At 40.1% G+C, this 17590-nt stretch overlaps 1 protein-coding gene across 1 annotated transcript in view; it reads left to right on the forward strand.

The window, feature by feature from the left end:
• Ccdc126 (coiled-coil domain containing 126) overlaps window positions 1-17590 on the forward strand; it is a 35617-nt gene that overhangs the window by 13419 nt on the left and 4608 nt on the right. The window contains exon 2 of the mRNA XM_008841474.3: window positions 7943-8309. Within this exon, the coding sequence (XP_008839696.1) occupies window positions 8072-8309 (238 nt within the window). The 5' untranslated portion in view covers window positions 7943-8071. The remainder of the gene's footprint in view (window positions 1-7942; window positions 8310-17590) is intronic.

Consider the following 17590-nt stretch of genomic DNA (forward strand, 5'->3'; position numbering starts at 1 on the left):
CATTGTATGTTAAAAAAGACAGCTGTTCACTTCATTCATTGATTCTCATATGCTTTCTGCTACAAAATATAATTTTAGTATCAACAATAAAACAAAAATAAAGCAGACAATTTACTGCAAATTACTGATTCTAAGATACTTCCCCCAAATGGGGAAAAATCTCTTAGAATGTGTGCAGAGGCGCACTCTCTCTCTCTCACACACACAGTAAATTCACACTGTCAAGGGTTTCCATTCATCACTGACATTGGTTGCCTGACCCTGGTTTGGTTCACCACGATGTCCACATTTTAGCCATTAGAAGAAAAGATAATAAATGAAGGGCATAGCCCTTCAAATGCATGCTTAGAATTTCAATATCATTTCCAGAGTATTTTATTAGCCAGAAACTAATGAATCCGTTGTGGTGATGTACACCTGTAATACAGGCATTTGGGAAGCTGAGGCAGGAGGATCACAAGTTCAAGTCCTCTGCCTCCTTTTCTTCCTCCTCTCTTCTTCTCCCCCATCCCTCCTCCTCTTCCTTCTCCTTCCCATCCGTCCGTGTGCCTCCTCCTCACCATCTCCTCTTCTTCCTCTTCCTCTTCCTCCTACTTCCCACCCTCCCTTCTTACTCTTCCTCCTCCTCTCCTCCTCCATCTTCTTCTTCTTCTTCTTCTTCCTCTTCTTCCTCTTCTTCTTCTTTTTGGCTTTTTGAGAAAGGGTCTCTCTGTAGTCTCAGCTGGCCTGGAACTTACTATATAGACCAGGCTGACCTTGAACTCATAGAGATCTACCTGCCTCTGTGCCACCATGCCCAGCTGCTATCTAGTTTTTTTAAAAAAAACTTTATTATTTTTACATATATGAGTGTATTGTCTACATGCGTGTAAGTGTGCCTGTGTGGCGCAGTGCCTGCAGAGGTTGGAGGAAGGAGTCAGATTCCCCAGAACTAGAGTTTCGGAAGGTTGTTAGCCACCATGTGGGTGCTGGGAATTGAACCCAGGTCCTCTGTAAGAGCAGTTGGTGCTCTTAACTGCTGAGCCATCTCTCCAACCCTGGTGCTATCTAGTTTTTAAAAAGGAAGGATGGGAGGGAGGAAAGCAGGATGGAAAGGGGGAACCATTAGGGATATAAAAGAAGAAAAGGGGGCCAGGCATGGCGGCACATGTCTTTTATTCCAATACTCTGAGTTCCAGGCCAACCTGGTCTATATATCAAGTTCTAGGCCATCTGGGGCTACATAGGGAACAGGTGAAGAAAAGGAAGAAAACAGGAGGTGAATATGATCAAAGAATATCATACACACATATGGAAATGTTATAATGAAATCCATTACTTTGTACAGTTATTATACACTAATAAAAAAGATAAATTGAAAAAAGAAAAAAAAGTTTGTCTTTGAGATAAAGATGTGAGAAGCCTGGAGCGCTTGATCCCACTCTACACTATTGCAAAAGGATGTCCAGGAATAAGGAAGGTCTGGAGGTTAACAGGAAGAAGGGACACCCTTTCCCAAGTTAAAGAGGTCCAAGGGCTGAAAAATTCAAAAGCCCAAGAGAATTCCCTGAAGCAACCTAAGAAGACCTGAAAACTACTGAGAATCCCAGAAGTAAATCCAAACACAGAAGAGGGAACCAAGATTTCTAAAAGGATCCAAATCTGCCTTTGGTCTTTTCTTAGGGAAGGCTTCACATTCACATCACCTGGAGAGACTTTTTAGAATCTCAGTACCAAATCACACCCTACACCAATTAAAATAGGATGAGGCTGGGAGCCACACATCTCTTCTGCTTTGCTTTGCTTTTTAATGCTATATTGGGGAACCTTCCCACATGGCAGACAAATGCTGTTGTTGAGCTGTGCTCCAAGCTGCCTCAACAAGTATTTACAATAGTTACTTAAAAAATTTATTTATTTATTATTATTATTTTTAAAATATTTTATTATTTTTCTTTTATATGTATGAGTGTATTGCCTGAATGTATATGAGTGTACCAGTGTCTGTTACAGACAGTTGTTAGCTGTCATGTGGGTGCTGAAATTCAAACCCAGGTCTTCTGCAAGAACAACCAGTGTACTTAACTGCTGAGCCATCTCTCCAGCCCCTACAATTGTTACTTTTGAGACAGGGTCACAATATGTACTCTAGGCTGGCCTCCATCCTCTTGCTTCTGCCTCCATAGTGCTGGGATTACAGTGTGTGCTTCCGTGCTTGGTGGTGTCAGATTTTTTTTAAAGAACACTTGGTTAGTCCTCAATGTATACTGACATTAGAGGGCACCGTCCAAATCTCCCATCTATCTCTTCATGAAGCGAAACAGCAGCTATAGCTGCAGGCAGGTAATTTGTATAAATTTGAAATTATAAATCAGTTCATTTGATGACAGGAATCTTGATGCTTGGACCTAGGAAAAGAAGGCAGCAAACAGGGGGCATTTACTGGAACCCAGGTCATTACTGCCAGAGTGGACAAGGCCCTGTTGTTACTAGGCAAGCATGAAAGTGAAAAAGTCAATTCCATTGGTATCACATTAGTACTGATATGAAACACTCTTCCTGTTCTCCCGGAGTTGTCTTATGATGTCATACAGGAAGATGGACAGACAATGAGTTTGAATTTTTAGCAACAAAAGGTAATTTATGGGGCTGGAGAGATGGCTTAGTGGTTCGGTTCCCAGCACCCACAGTTGGCTAACAACCATATGTAACTCCAGTTCCAGGGCAATACAACACCCTCTTCTGACCTCTGAGGGCACTGCAGGACACAGATGCACTTAAATACAAAATACATGCATACAATACACTCATACACATAAAATAAAAATAATAAATAAAATATTTTTTAAAAGGTAATTTATGGGCCAGGCTGTGGTGCACGCTTTTAATCCTAGCACTCGGGAGGCAGAGGCAGGCGGGTCTCTGTGAGTTCAAGGCCAGCCTGGTCTACATAGTGAGTTCCAGGACAGCTGGGGCTACAGGGAGACCCTGTCTCAAAAGGACCAAAAAAAAAAAAGGTAATTTACGTATATACTTTCATTAATTAGAAAGAAATAATTATTGGCCTCAATTAGAAAAAATTCAGTGAGTTCTTTTCTGTATAATGTTAAAGCATCCAATGAGAGATAAACTTTGAACACCCCCTCCTTTTTTTGATCTTTTTGAGACAGAGTCTCCCTGTATCCCCAGCTGGCCTGGAACTCATTATTTAGATCAGGCTGGCCTCGACCTCAGAGACCTGCCTGCCTCTGTCTCCTGGGTACTGGGATTAAAGGTGTGTGCCACCATGCTGGCCATCCCCTGACCTTTTTTTTTTTAATGTTTCAAGTACTGGTCCAGCACTTGGAAAGGTCACATAGGTCAGAAAAGAGGCGTTAATGCCTTCTGGCCCTTATTAATGGCGTTATTACAGACTCCTTACCCCACCAAAATGGTCAGCAATCTAAAAAGTACCTTTCTTTGCTGTGCTAAAGATTGAACCCAGGGCCTCCCACATGCTAGGCAAGTGCTCTTTACCACTGAGCTACATCCCCAGCTCCTAAGACACTTTAAAAAAGTTTTTATTTTTAATCGTGTATATGTGTGTGTTGATGTGTGGGTATGTGCAGGTGCCTGCAGAGGCCATAAGGTGTCAAATTCCCTGGAGCTGGAGTTAGAGGCAGTTGTGAGCCTCCTAATGTGTGGGTCCTTAGAACCAAAACAGGGTCCTCTGAAAGAACAGCACCCTCTTTACTACTGAGCCATCTCTTCTACCCCCTAAAATTATTTAATCTCAACTTCTAAACTACTGTATTGTCTGCCAATGACTTAAAAAAATAAAACCTCAACTTTACTCCAAGTAATAACCAGAGTTTTTAAAGCAAAATAAAATTATTATAACTTTCATCATTATCATCATCATTTTGCTATAAGACAACTTCCCAAATACTTCTAGGGTTCACAGAGGAAAGTTCCCAACTGCAGACACTAGAAAAGGGCATAGTCTATATGGCACAAAGGTAAAGAACTGAGAGGAGACACACTTCAAATGAAGAAGGCCGACAGTGTAGCCCAAGTACCATCACTTCCTGCTGCTTCCTACAGCTGTTTCTCAAGCGGTTTCCTTGATTCCTCTCCAATCCTACTTCAGACCATTCTCAAAGAAGTCAAAATACCTTTTTAAAAAACAAAATTTGGGGCCTGGAGAGATGGCTCAGTGGTTAAGAACATTGGCTGTTTTTGCAGAAGACCCGGGTTCGAATCCCAGCACCTACATGGCAGCTAACAACTGTCCGTAACTCCTATTCCAGGGAATCCAATGGCCTCTTTTGTCCTCTGTGGGCATTGTATGACATGGGTGCACTTACCTACATGCAGGCAATACATGCATACACATAAAATAAAAATAATAAAAAAAATAAATCAAGACTGGAGAGATGACTCAGCAGTTACGAGCACTGGCTGCTCTTCCAGGGGACCTGGGTTCCATTCGCAACATCCACATGATGCCTAATAACCATCGGTAACTCCAGTTCCAGGAGATTCAATGCCCTCTTCTGGCCTTCACAGGCTTTTTTTTTTTTTTGAGGGGGCTGGAGAGATGGTTGATTTCTGCATAATCATGAAGGCTACAGTTCAGATCCCACCACCCACATAACAAGTTGGGTATCCAGCACACACCTGTAACAGTAGTTCTAAGGGGTGGGGGGCAGAGGGAGCTCTGGATTGCTGGCTTCCAGCCTAGCTGAGGAAAATGTGAGCCCTGTCTGTGGCGTAAACATAGATTTTTAGAGAGTTGTTTGATGCTATGTCAATTCAGCTAAGATTCCCCCCTAGGATCTAAGACATCTTTAGTCATAGGTTTTGGACCAGGTTTTCAGTATTAGGCATTGATTCCTTTTTGCGGAACAAACTCCAAATTTAATTAGGAACCAGTTGGTTACCTTCATAATAGTCAAGACCACCATCACAGATACCCACCTAGCTCTGCCTTTCGAGTGCTGGGATTAAAGGTATGTGCCACCAACCTGGCCCTAAATATTTTGCTTCTTATCACTATGAGAAATCATGTAATAAATACCACCAAGTTGCAGAATATAAATTCCTTATCATAGTTGTCCCTGTCCAAATTCCTGACTTTCTGATGAGGTAGGCATTTTTGTGAGGTGGACATTTCATTCTGTTGAAGTCTGAGTACTGAGTAGACAGTCTGTAGAGTCAAGGCTGGGAAGATCTTGCGTTTACCGAGGTCTCTTTTCTGACTCTGATGGGACAGTCAGACCTTATACTTAGTCTGTTAGAACCTAGCTGCTTCTTATGTTTTAAAAAGTTTATTTATTTATTTTTTATTTATTTTATGTGTATGAGTATATTGTCTGCATGTATGAAAGTGCATCTGTGTCGTGCAGTGCCTTGGAGGACAGAAGACAATGTCAGATCCTCTGGAACTGGAGTTAAGGGCGGTTGTTAGCTATCATGTGGGTGCTGGAATTCAAACCCGTTTCTTCTGCAAGAACAGTCAGTGTGCTTAACTCTGAGCCAGTTCCAGAGCCTGCTTCTTAAACTGTGTGTTTTGATCTCATATGGGGTCACATAACTCTGTGAGTGTTGAGAAAAATTTGGCAACCAAAGGTTTCTGAATGTGCAGAGACCAAATATTAATTCAAAATCAATTGTGCAAGGAACCCAGGGTGTTTTGACCATGCCTCCCATTGCTGGATCACATGACTTCACTGCAGCCGTGCTTCTGAATACACAGTGTGCTCACTGCATAGTGCATGCGCTCATACTGTCTCAGACTGGAGACCATTGCATGTTATGAATTGCAATGTTTTTACTGTACATACAACTTTTCTGCTCTTACAGAACATAATGATTTAATTATGGAAAAGAAAGGCTTTTAATATTTTCCTACTGTCATTCTTTGGCATATAAGTATCAAATTAGTATGTCTTTGGATATACTTTGAAGTCTTCCTTCCCTCTCCTTTCTCTTTGCTGTCATTTTAACCTTCATCTGCAAAGATGCCTAGCTGGCTATGCGTTCAGTTCTCAGGGATGTCAATTTTCTGGCTTTGTAGTCATGCCAACTTTAGAATTAACCCTTTTATGACTGATTCAGGAGACATTCCCATTTGATTTTTCCACTGGGTGCTAGGATAGGTAGTGTAACCTGTAGGTTATTTTTGAAGACATAGAGGGGCCAGTAAAACTATGTGAAATAGCTTAAAATTTTCCTTGGGAATCTGTAATCTCCATTTTATGAACAAATGGAATGGAGATATATTTGAAGGAAAATGTTATATTTATCTGATTTTGCCAATGAAACAAAATTTAATAATCCAGTATTGATATTAATAACCCAGTGTGTTTTATAAGATCTGAAATGATTCATTTTTCAAATGTAAGTAAAGACATACACAGTAGTATCAGAGAATTCTAGTTTTTATACACATTAGTGACATAGTTATAATTGTAGAGGCTGGCACAGGATGTACCTCACAAGAGCAGATGGGTGTTATTCAAATGCTGGAGCCCCAGACTTTAGTAGAGGTATGTCAGGGACTGATGGATGGCCTGATGGCAGAGGGAGTTTTCTGAACAGGAGAGGTCAATTAGTAGGGCAGAAAATTCCCCCTTACATATGCCTTAACATATCTAGTAGAGAGATTTGTAATTTTTTTTGTACTTTGATATTTTGCATAGGATTAAAAAATACTTATTTTTATTTTAAGGATTTTTTTTGTATGTGTGTACATGTGCTGTGTGGTGCATGTTTGTATGCGAGTGCTGGGGAATTGAACCTGACTCATATGCAAGAGTAGCCCGTACTCTTAACCTCTGGGCCATCTCTCCAGGCCCTGTACTATAGATTTTTACCTCAGGTTTTTTGTTTTTGTTCCAGATGATGAAATCAAAGCGTTTTCTTCCCTGGGCACTTTGGTGGTTTATATACGTTATTAATACACTCTAGGTCTTTCCAAATTTCATGATTGTTAAAAAAAATTTAAGTATAGTGTTGGGCATGTAGCTCAGTGCTTGCTTAGCATTTTCATGAGGCCCTGGGTTTGATCCCCAGCATTGCAAAAAGAGAAAGAGCTAGTTCCACTAAACTTTTCTTGAAATTATACAAATTCTCATTTAAATGTGAAATTATGTTTGAAAATGTATAAAAATTTTCTAACCTGTTTTAGTATTCATTGCATCTAGCTTTCATAAGATGTAAACTTAGAAATTATAGCTTATTTTTCATCTTAGGTTGGAGCTTACTTATACTTAACTCATTCCATTAATATCTTCTTGTGACAGGTTCACATGTCGGTACGCTTTTTGTTGTGGAAATTCCTATTAGATAGGTAGGAATCTTGACTTTTTGTTGGTTTTTTTTGTTTGTTTGTTTGTTTTGTTTTTGAGACAGGGTCTCTCTGTAGCCCCAGCTGGCCTGGAACTCGCTTTGTAGACCAGGCTGGCCTTGAACTCACAGAGATCCTCCTGCCTTTGCCTCCCGAGTGCTAGGATTAAAGGCGTGCGCCACCATGCCTGGTGGCATCTTGACCTTTAATGTGTTTTGCTTTTCATCATTTGTAACTTCTATTTTGACACTCACTTTTTTGTTGTTATTTGTTACTTATTTTAGAAATAGCTTCTTGGTATTTGGATTGGTGGCATGTATTTGTACAGATAGCTCTCTTGTAAATTTTATTATAGCAACTATGAATCTATTATTGGCTTTAGTTATGAATGATAAGAAATCATTCAAATGGTTTTATGACCATGCTGACATTTTTCAGATATTTTCAATGACTTTACATTTATTTCTAGTTTGAATTTTGAAAATATATGTGAACGAAACTGAGAAAAGATCAGAAAGTCTGATTAGTAGCAGCAAAAGTTGCTAGAGATGATGACATAGTTCCAGATCAGAACTCTGGAATCTCTTCCTGTTTCTTCTGGTTAGACTAACCAGCTTTTCCCTAATTTTACAGACCTGACCTAGTGGAGGCAGCCCTGCTGAAGATGAATATGCAGTAGAGGACTTTTTCTTCTCAGAAGTCTTGATTGTTGGAGTCTGCTCTCCAGTTAGTGCTTCTCAGTCAAGTCTGTCTTCATCAGAAATGTTTTTTGCAATCTCAAGAAAAAATATGTCACAGAAACTGAGTTTTCTGCTGCTCATATTTGGACTCATTTGGGGACTGATGTTGCTACATTATACTTTCCAACAACCAAGACATCAGAGCAGCGTCAAGTTGAGGGAGCAGATCCTGGACTTAAGCAAAAGATACGTGAAGGCTTTGGCAGAGGAAAATAAGAACGCGGTGGCCTTGGAGAATGGTGCTTCTATGGCTGGTTACGGTAAGAGCAGTGTCTCCTTTTCAACCTATTCCCATTTAAATATAGCCATGGAAACTGAGCTCTTCATCTTTGTATAGGACTTTATAAAGGAACTTTTTTCTTCTTTTTAATTACAAGTATTTATAGTGTAATGAAAAGTAGAAATATACTCATTTACATCTAGATTTCACAGTTATTAATATTTTGCAACCTTTGTTAAACTAATTGTTGAAAAGTGTTTTTTAAAATTGTTTGTTGTTGCTGTTTTTTGTTTTGTTTTGTTTTTTTGAGATAGGATCTCACTGTGTAGCTCTGGCTGACCTGGAACTCATTATGTACACTAGGGTAGCTTTGAACTCAAAGAGATTTGCCAGCCTCTGCATCCAGAATGCTGGATTAAAAGCATGCTATAGTACACTGTGCTGGATAACTTTAGTTGTCAACTTGACACACCTGGGTAGAGGGAACCTCAATTAGGGAATTACCTCCATTGGATTGGCCTATGGCCATATCTGTGGGGCATTTTCTTGATTATTGAGTGATGTGGGAGGGCCCAGCCCACTGTGGGTGGTGCCACCCCTGGGCAGATTGTTCTGTATTGTATAAAAAAGCAGACTGAACATGGGGCAGGGGATCAAGCCAGTAAGCAGCATTACTCCATGGCCTGTGCTTCAGCTCCTGCCTGCAGATTTCTGCCCTGAGTTCCTAACTTGGGCTTCCTCAGTGATGAGCTGTGACCTGGGAAATGTAAGCTAAATAAACCCTTTCTTCCCCAAGTTGATGTTGGTCAGTGTTTTGTCACAGCAGTTGAAGGCAAATTAGAGCATACACCTGGCTGAAAAATATTTTAAGTACATGAGAGAAATTGTAACATTTCACTACTAGATTCCTATCTTTTTGAATATATCAATGTATCAAGTATATTGTAATGCATGTAGCCAATTAGTTTTTTTGTGTGTGTGTGTGACAGGGTCTCCCTGTAGCCCCAGCTGGCCTAGAATTCACTGTGTAGACCAGGCTGGCCTTGAACTCACAGAGATCCATCTGCTTCTGCCTCCCAAGTGCTGGGACTAAAGGTGTGCATCACCATGCCCAGCTACACAGTGTCATTTTTAAAGAATTTTTTTAATTGAATTTTTTTGTATTTCATACAGAACATCTTAATTATTTTTTATATCTCCTTTCCCATTGGCTTCCTCCCATAGCCCCCACTGGAATTCATACATTGTTATTTGTGTTAAGGCCTATCATATCAAGTTAGTGTCCCCAGATGTCTGTCAGTGCAAGTTCATCCACTGTGGTCTAATCAATGTATCTAGAGTCCCTCCTTTTAAGAAGATCAGCTCTTCTTCCTCACCTAGCAGTCATCAGTTGCCAATAATTCTTCAACTAAGATTGGGGCCTGCTGTTCATTTCCACAGTTCTGTGCTGGGTTTTTGTTTTCTTGAGTTTGCCTGGGTCTTGTGCATGCTGACACCATTGCTTAGGTTCATATGAGAAGGATCCCAGGAGCCTGTAGAACTCTATGTGCATATGGTCATGCACTTCCTCACTAGCTCTTACAATTTTTCTTCCCTCTCTTCTTCAGTGGTCCCTGAGCCCTAGGTGGATAGGTTTTAATATAGGAGTCTTGTTCAAGGACCTATACTCTGTAGACTCTTATTCTCTACATTTTGCAATTTGTGACCTTTTGTGTTCCTGGCCCTCTTTTGCATGAGAGAGCTTCACTGATTAGAATTGAAAGATGCATTAATGTTCTCTTCTTCCCTTGTTCTATGTTCTGTGAGCCTTAGGTTTAGAGGTTGCATTGTAGATGTACCACTTAGGCTTGGGCAATTCACAGTTTCTGTGTGTGACCAGTTGTGGAACTCTGTAATAATCTCTGTTGAAAAAGATGCTTATTTGATGGGTGGTAATTGGGATACTTGTCTATAAATTTAAGGATCCATATTTTGCACATAGTAAGAAATTACATTTGTTTAGAGATGTGACAGCCTTGGGGTTTTCTTTAAGAACTGTGACCTCGCCAGCTATATGTATTTGGCTATGTTTACGGTACCACACATGAGTTTCCTCCCATTGAGTGGGCTTTAATTCTAATTAGGTAGCTGTTGATTACTCCCTAGATAAAAGTGTCATTATCACACCAATGTTGTTTGCTGTGCTGATCATTGGTGTGGTTTTTAGGCCTTGAAGCTGGGGTCAAGCCATCAATTGATGTTCTCTCTATCAGCTTGTGTAGTGCTCTCCAAAGCTATGAGAGCTAGCCTTCAGGGGAGGTGACTTGCAGGTCAGTTCCAGCTTCATTACTCGAAATCCTGTATCTGAAGTTTGTCCTATCTTCAGCAATAGGGTCTTACCTTTAAGTTCTGGGAGGCAATCAAGGGCTGTGGTAATAGCCTGTGTAACTTGGGGAGTCTCTTGGACTACCCTAGCCAACAACTCAAAGGAAGGTTTCTCCTGTCAGGCACTGTTTTTTGTTATGTAGCCTTCACCTATACACATGGACTTATGTAGAGATAGTGTATGTGTAATTTTTTAATAGGTTTTTGGACTAATGTGATTCTCTCTGGTTTTTCATACTAGCGATTCCATGAAGCTCACCACCATGCGAAGGCCGATTCAGGCACTGTCAGGCACTCTGCAAAGGTCTGGGCCTCTACTGAAGAGCAGAGAAGCCTAGCCCTGTTGCAGTAGGAGGGGCCACACGTGGTCTCAGTGTGGGGGTATGGACACAGAGCAATTTGGGGAAGTTCACTACCACTATCAGACTGTCTGCAAAGGTCTCACAATGCCATTGTTATACCGATTTTTTTTTGTCTTTTTAAGACAGAGCTAGCCTGGAACTCTGGCTGTGGCCTTGATCTCACAGAAATTTGACCACTTCTGCCTCCGGAGTGCTGGGATTAAAGGCATCTATCACCATGCCCAGCTGTTATACCTAGTTTATATTTAAACTTTCTTGATTTTTTGATTTCTCTGTGTAAACCATCAAATGGATAGCATCTGTTGCATTCCAAGAAACAAGATTTACCTATGGCTACAACACTGCTTACTGCGAGTCTCCCTCTCATGTCTTGGGTTTCTGCTGTTTTAAATTTCTCATGCATGCCGTGTTCTTTCTTCCTTTAGATTGGGGTATGAAGAACTGGGTATGGTGGTACATACCTGTAATTCTGGAACTCAGGGGGGCCGAGAGAGGGAGAACCATGAGTTTGAGTGAAGCCTGTTTTGGTAGTACTGGGGATCAAACTCAGGGTCCTACATGTGCTTGTCAAGCACTGTACCACTAAGCTGTAGCCCGAACCTGTTTTCTTCCCTCCGTCCCTCCCTCCCTTTTTACCTACTACTTTTGAGACAGGGTCTCATGTATCTCAGGCTAGCTTCAACTCACTGTATAGTTGATGATGACCTTGAACTGGATAACAGACATGTGCCTCTACTCTTGGTTTATGTAGTGCCAAACCCAGGGCTTTGTGCATGCTAGGCAAGCATTCCATCGTCTGAGCTATGTGCCTGACCCTATATATTTTATTTTGAGGCAGGGGTCTTGCTTTGTAAATTAGGCTGACCTTGAACACACAGTTCTGCCTCCTGAGTGCTGGGAATACAATTATATGCCATAGTCATTACTTTTTGAGAGATTTATTCAGATTTATTTTCTAGTTATAGAGTCTCTCCTGTTTTTTTAAGTGATTTAAAAATTTTTATTTGTCTAAGTGTTTTGGTTGCCAGTATGTTTACCTGGTATGTGTGTATGTGGTGCCCGAGAAGGCCAGAAGAGGACTACAGAGCCACCACGTGGGTGCTGGGAGTTGAATTCCGGTCCTCTGGAAGAACAGCAAGTGCTCTTAACTCCTGAACTGCCTCTGCAGCCCCTCTTCTGTTGTTCTAAGAGCTCTTTTTAGTGCTGTTTTTAAAAATATCTCTAAGGTTACCAGTTGTAGCTTTTCTAGAGTGTTTAAATGTTCCTTCCAGAAATGTCTGGTGATCCTTAGTCTTTTCCCATATTTGAGAGTGGAGCACTACAAGTTTGATGGGAAGTGCTGTGTTGTTAAGTGACTGGGACATTTCCTTAGATATTTCCTCAGTATTTAAAATGGCTTTTGATACCAACTAGCTGGAGTTGGTCAAACTTTGCAAGTTCAGGGCACAGTCCTCCACATAAGTACCCTCTCTCAGATACTAGCCAGTAGTTAATTGGAGATTACCAGACCCCCCTCACACTTCACTAGTTGGCTTCCAAATTTGAAAGTTCCCATTCCCTTGTGTTCATTAATTTGCTAGAACAACTTCTCAGAACTACATTTATTATTACACTTTTATTACAACAAAGGGTACAGATCATAACCAACCAAAGGGAGACACATGGAGCAAGGTCTGTGCTGTCCAAATACATTTTCCACTGTCCTGCTCTCATGGTGTCAGGATATATATCCTGGCCTTTCTGGCACATCCAAGGCACATTGATGTGCAGAGTATTGGCATCCAGGAAGCTCCCTCAAACTTCGGTGTGCAGTTTTTATTGGGGTTTCCTGATGAAGGCATGATTGACTGAATCATTGACTACATAGGCTAACTCAATCTCCAGCCCTCTTTGCTTCTCTGGAGTTCAGCTGAGTATCTCCAGCCTTCTAATCACATGGTTAGTCCTCCTGGCATGGCCAGTCTTCCTGTCATAGCCACACTCTGGCCTGAGTTAACTCTTTAGCACAAAATATCCAGAGATCCATTCTAAGTCACATTGTTAATAAAAACTTACAGATGTGATCCTGAGGCCTATCTTGACTAACTTATTACTTAGGATAGTCCTAAGTAATCAAATATTTGTTTGATTTCAGTCATAATAAAACCTTTATTTTTGTAGTTAATAAATGCATGTTTTGTGTTAAAATTTTGACAGGTCAGAAGAAGAAAGAAAAATCATACTCAAATTTTTTGCTTTTTAAATTTATTGTGTGTATGATGTGTATGTGTGGGCACATATATCACGGTGTGTGTATGGAGGTCAGAGGACAACTTTGTGATGTTGGCTCTTTCCTCCCACCTTAATGAGGGATCCAGAGATTGAACTCAGGTCGCTAGGCTGTGCAGCAAGTGCCTTTACCCACTGAGCCATCTCAATGACCCCCCCCAATCACACTCTTTATAATACAGATATAATCACTCTTTAAAATAAATAAAAACTTTTGTGTGTGCACATGTATACGGAGGCCAGAGGTTGATGTAAGGTGTCATAGTTGCTCTCAGCTTGTTTTATTGTTTTAGATATTTTAAAATTGAATTTTTGTGTATTTCATATATAAAGTCATCTTTATACTCCCTGCTCCCTTTCCCTTTGGCACCCTGTCATAGCCCCCCCGTCCCACTGGAGTTCATGCATTCTGTCATTTGTGTGAGGCTTATTATGTAAAGTTAGTGTCCTGAGATGTCCCTTAGTGCAAGTTCACCCACCGGGGTTTAGTCAGCCTATCTAGAGTCTCTCTCATCTAATGGGATGACTATGGTTTTTGTCTTTGAGTCCATTTATATGATTTATAATGTTTAATGGATCATCCCTGCATCTCTGGAATAAAGCCTACTTGGTCATGGTGGCTGATCTTTTTGATGTGTGTCTGTATGCAGTTTGCAAGTATTTTATTGAGAATATTTGCATCTATGTTCATTGAGGATATGGGTCTATAGTTTTCTTTTTTGGTTGTTTCTTTACCTGGTTTTGGTATTAGAGTGATGCTGGCTTCATGGAAGGAATTTGGGTGTTCTCCCTCTGTTTCTATCTTTTTGAATAATTTAAGTAGTATTAATTGAAGATCTTTGAATATCTGGGAGAATTCTGCTCTAAATCCATCTGGGCCTGGGCTTTTTTTTAGTCCAGAGGTTTTGTATTACTGCTTTGATTTCCTTATATGTTGTGGATCTGTTTAAACTGTTGATCTCTTCTTGGTTTAATTTGGTTGGTTCCCATGATTTTAGATATCCATCTATGTCTTTTAGATTTTCAAATTTAATAGCGTATAGGTTTTTAAAGTATTCCCTTATGATGTTCTGGACCTTTTGGGTGCCTGTAGTGATGTTTCCCCTATCATCTCTGATTTTGTTTATTTGGATTTGCTCTTTCTTTCTTTTGGTTAACTGATCTAAAGTTCTGACTTGTTTATCTTTTCAAAGAACAGCTCTTAGATTCATTGATTCTTTGTATTGTTTTCTTTTATTTCATTAATTTCTGCTCTGAGTTTTGTTATTTCTTCTCATCTGCTGGGTTTGGGTTTCATATGTTCTTGCCTTTCTAGAGTCTTGAATTGAAATGTTAAGTCATTTATTTGTGCTCTTCCTGATTTTTTAATGTAGGCACTTAATATACAGTTCCCTCTTAGTGTATTCTTTGATATTTGGGTGGAATATTCAGAAAATGTCTGTTAGGTCCGTTTGATGTATGGCATCATTTAATTCAGATGTCTCTGTTTATTCTTTGTCTAGTTGACTTATCTAATGGAGACAGTGGGATATTGAAGTCCCCTACTATTACTGAGTTGGCATCAATCTGTGTCTTAAAGTCCTGTAGTTTTGTTTTTATGAATTTGGGTGCACCAGAGTTTGGTGCATATATGTTCATGATTGTAATATCTTCTTGATCAATTGTTCCTTTGACCCTCTTCATCTCTTCTGATTAGTTTTAATTTGGAGTCTATTTTGTCAGATGTTAGAATTGCAACCCTTTTTCTTTCTTAGTGCCATTTGCTTGAACTATTCTTTTCCATCCTTTTACTTTAAGGTGGTGTCTATCCTTAAAGGTGAGATGGGTTTCTTGCAGACAGCAAAGAGATGGATTATGTTTCTTATCCATTCACTTAATCCATTCACTTAGCCTGTGTCTTTTGACTGGGGAGTTCAGTCCATTCATATTTAAGGTTATTGTTGAAAGGTGTGTATTGGTTGCCGTTGTTTTGATTACTGTTCGTGTTCTCTAATATTGTGTTTCCTCCATTATACCTTTATTTGTTTTCTTTTGTTGCCCTGGGGTGTAGTTGTTTCTCTGCTCTATGTATTACTTCAAGTATTCTTTGAAGGGCTGGTTTTGTGGACATGCATTCTTTTAGGCTATTAATGTTGTACAAGATTTTTCTTTCCCTTTCAACTATGATAGACTTTTTGTTGGGTAAAGTATTCTGGGTTGGCATCTATGGTCATTTAGAACTGGGAATATTTTGGTCCAGGCTCTTCTGGCTTTCATAGTTTGCATTGATAAGTCAGCTGTCTGATGGGTTTTTCCTTTGCATGTGAGTTGTTTATCTTTTGCAGTTTTCAGTATTCTCTCTTTGTTCTATACATTTAGTGTTTTTACTGTGGTATGCTGTGGGGAGTTTCTTACTTGGTCCTATCTATTTGGTGTTCTATGTAATTCTTGTATTTGTGTGGGGATGTCTTCTTAATTTTGGGAAATTCTCTTGTACAATTAAGAGCTGGTCAATACTGTTAACCTGAAATTCTTCTCCTTCCTCTATGCCTATGATCCCTATCTTATCCCTATGCCTTTTTTATCCCTATAAAAGATAGTTTATCCCTATCTTTTAGTTCTTTGATTTGTTTGTGTGTTCTTTAAATTCATTGAATTCCTTGATCCTGTTCATGATTGTTCTTTTTAATTCTGTGTCCTGGCTTATCTCTTGGGGGTTCCCCTTGTAGAACTCTTTTACAGGACTGGTGGAGTTTGGTGGGACCATGCTGTTTTGGTTTTCTATATTATTATTTTTCCATTTTGATTTTGGTATGTGGATTTCTTTTGTTGTTTATGATTCTGGTATGAAACTCAAGCCATCTTCTGTTGAGTTGAAGTTTTCTTCTTTTTGTTTTATTGGTGTGCCTTGGTTGTTTTCTTATTGGGTATATAAAGCTGATTGGTCTAGGTTTCAGGTTCTCTTAGATTTTTGTTTTGGGGGGAACTGATAGCTTCAGATCAGCTACTTAGGAGCTCCCACAGAGGCCCAAGGCAGGCTCCAGTCAGATACACCCTGGCTTCCTTCTAATGTCTGGACCCCTGCTAGACAGCACAATTTGGGAAGTTCACTAAGGGGAGGCCCGATTTTGGCACTCTTGGGCAGCTGCTGAGTTCCCAACCCCTACACCAGGTAGAGGACACTTCCAGGCGCTCTCAGGTGGTCTGCTAAGGTCTCACCCCCTACCCTACTATAGGGCAGAGAGGTCTACCCCTGGCGAAGTGGGAGGGACCTCACATAAACCAATTAGAGGGTTGGGCTTTGAATTTTTGATTTTCATTGAATAGAATTTGATGGTATTTACTCCCCTCCCCCATCCACACCTCCCCCTTTAAGTTTTTTTTCATTGTTTTTTATTAACATATGATTATACATAATAATAGATTTCACTCCTTCCAAGCCCAATGTGACCCCTGAGGTACAGACCCTCAAATGACCTTAAGTGCAAAAATAAATTGATTTATTTGGGCCAATTGTATGGTCTTAAACACCCAAAAGGAAAGTATAACCAAAGAGTAAAGTCATCAGTATATTTCTTTAAGAGTTCAAGGGATTACACCTCCCAGACATTAGGCTTAAGTCCTATAAAAAGTTATTTAGACAATTATTTCTCATTGATGATTTTGTTCCTAACCAGAAAGTGCAGCTCAGATGTAAGACTTCAAATCTTGGTCTCCAATACTGTAGTGCCCACCTGTAGCTAAGGGAGACAGCCAGCTATTGTTCTAAAATGATGGATAAATTTGTTTTCTCCTTCTATCTAGAAGCCTTTGAGAGGGAACTGACACTGATATTAACCACTCCAACAGCAATCAAAATACCTGAAAGCAAATCCTGAATCCATTACTCTAGAGTCCAGCCTCAGAAGACAAAAGAAAAATAAGGAGGAACCCAATAGAGGGACGCTTTTGGAAGCCCTTGTCAAGACATTCCAGTGGACTCTCATATGACCATTTGAAAATTTCCCTGTTCTGACTTTTTTCTAGTTCCCTGTCTAGAACTTGTAATGCTAATTACTCTTGCCTTTACTTCTCCTTCACATCTCCTAGTCATGATTCAAGGGCTTTCTTTCCCCCCCTAGAGATAAAAGTTAAACAATTTGGGAGTCTTTTAGATAGACCCACTGAAGGGGTACCCTAATTGCCTCACTTTGCCTCCCTGTTCAGCATGGAAGAAGCCAGAGCTGTCTGTGTCCTGATTCCCTATTGGCAATTTGGGTAACCCCTTTAGAGGATGGTATGATAAGAATAGGAGGTAGAAATTGGCTAGGCAGTTAGGGTAAAAAGACCCCAAAGAAAAGTAGCCAGT

Source organism: Nannospalax galili, unplaced genomic scaffold, assembly GCF_000622305.1.
Source record: "Nannospalax galili isolate Female #2095 unplaced genomic scaffold, S.galili_v1.0 scaffold158, whole genome shotgun sequence".
Lineage (NCBI taxonomy): Eukaryota > Metazoa > Chordata > Mammalia > Rodentia > Spalacidae > Nannospalax > Nannospalax galili.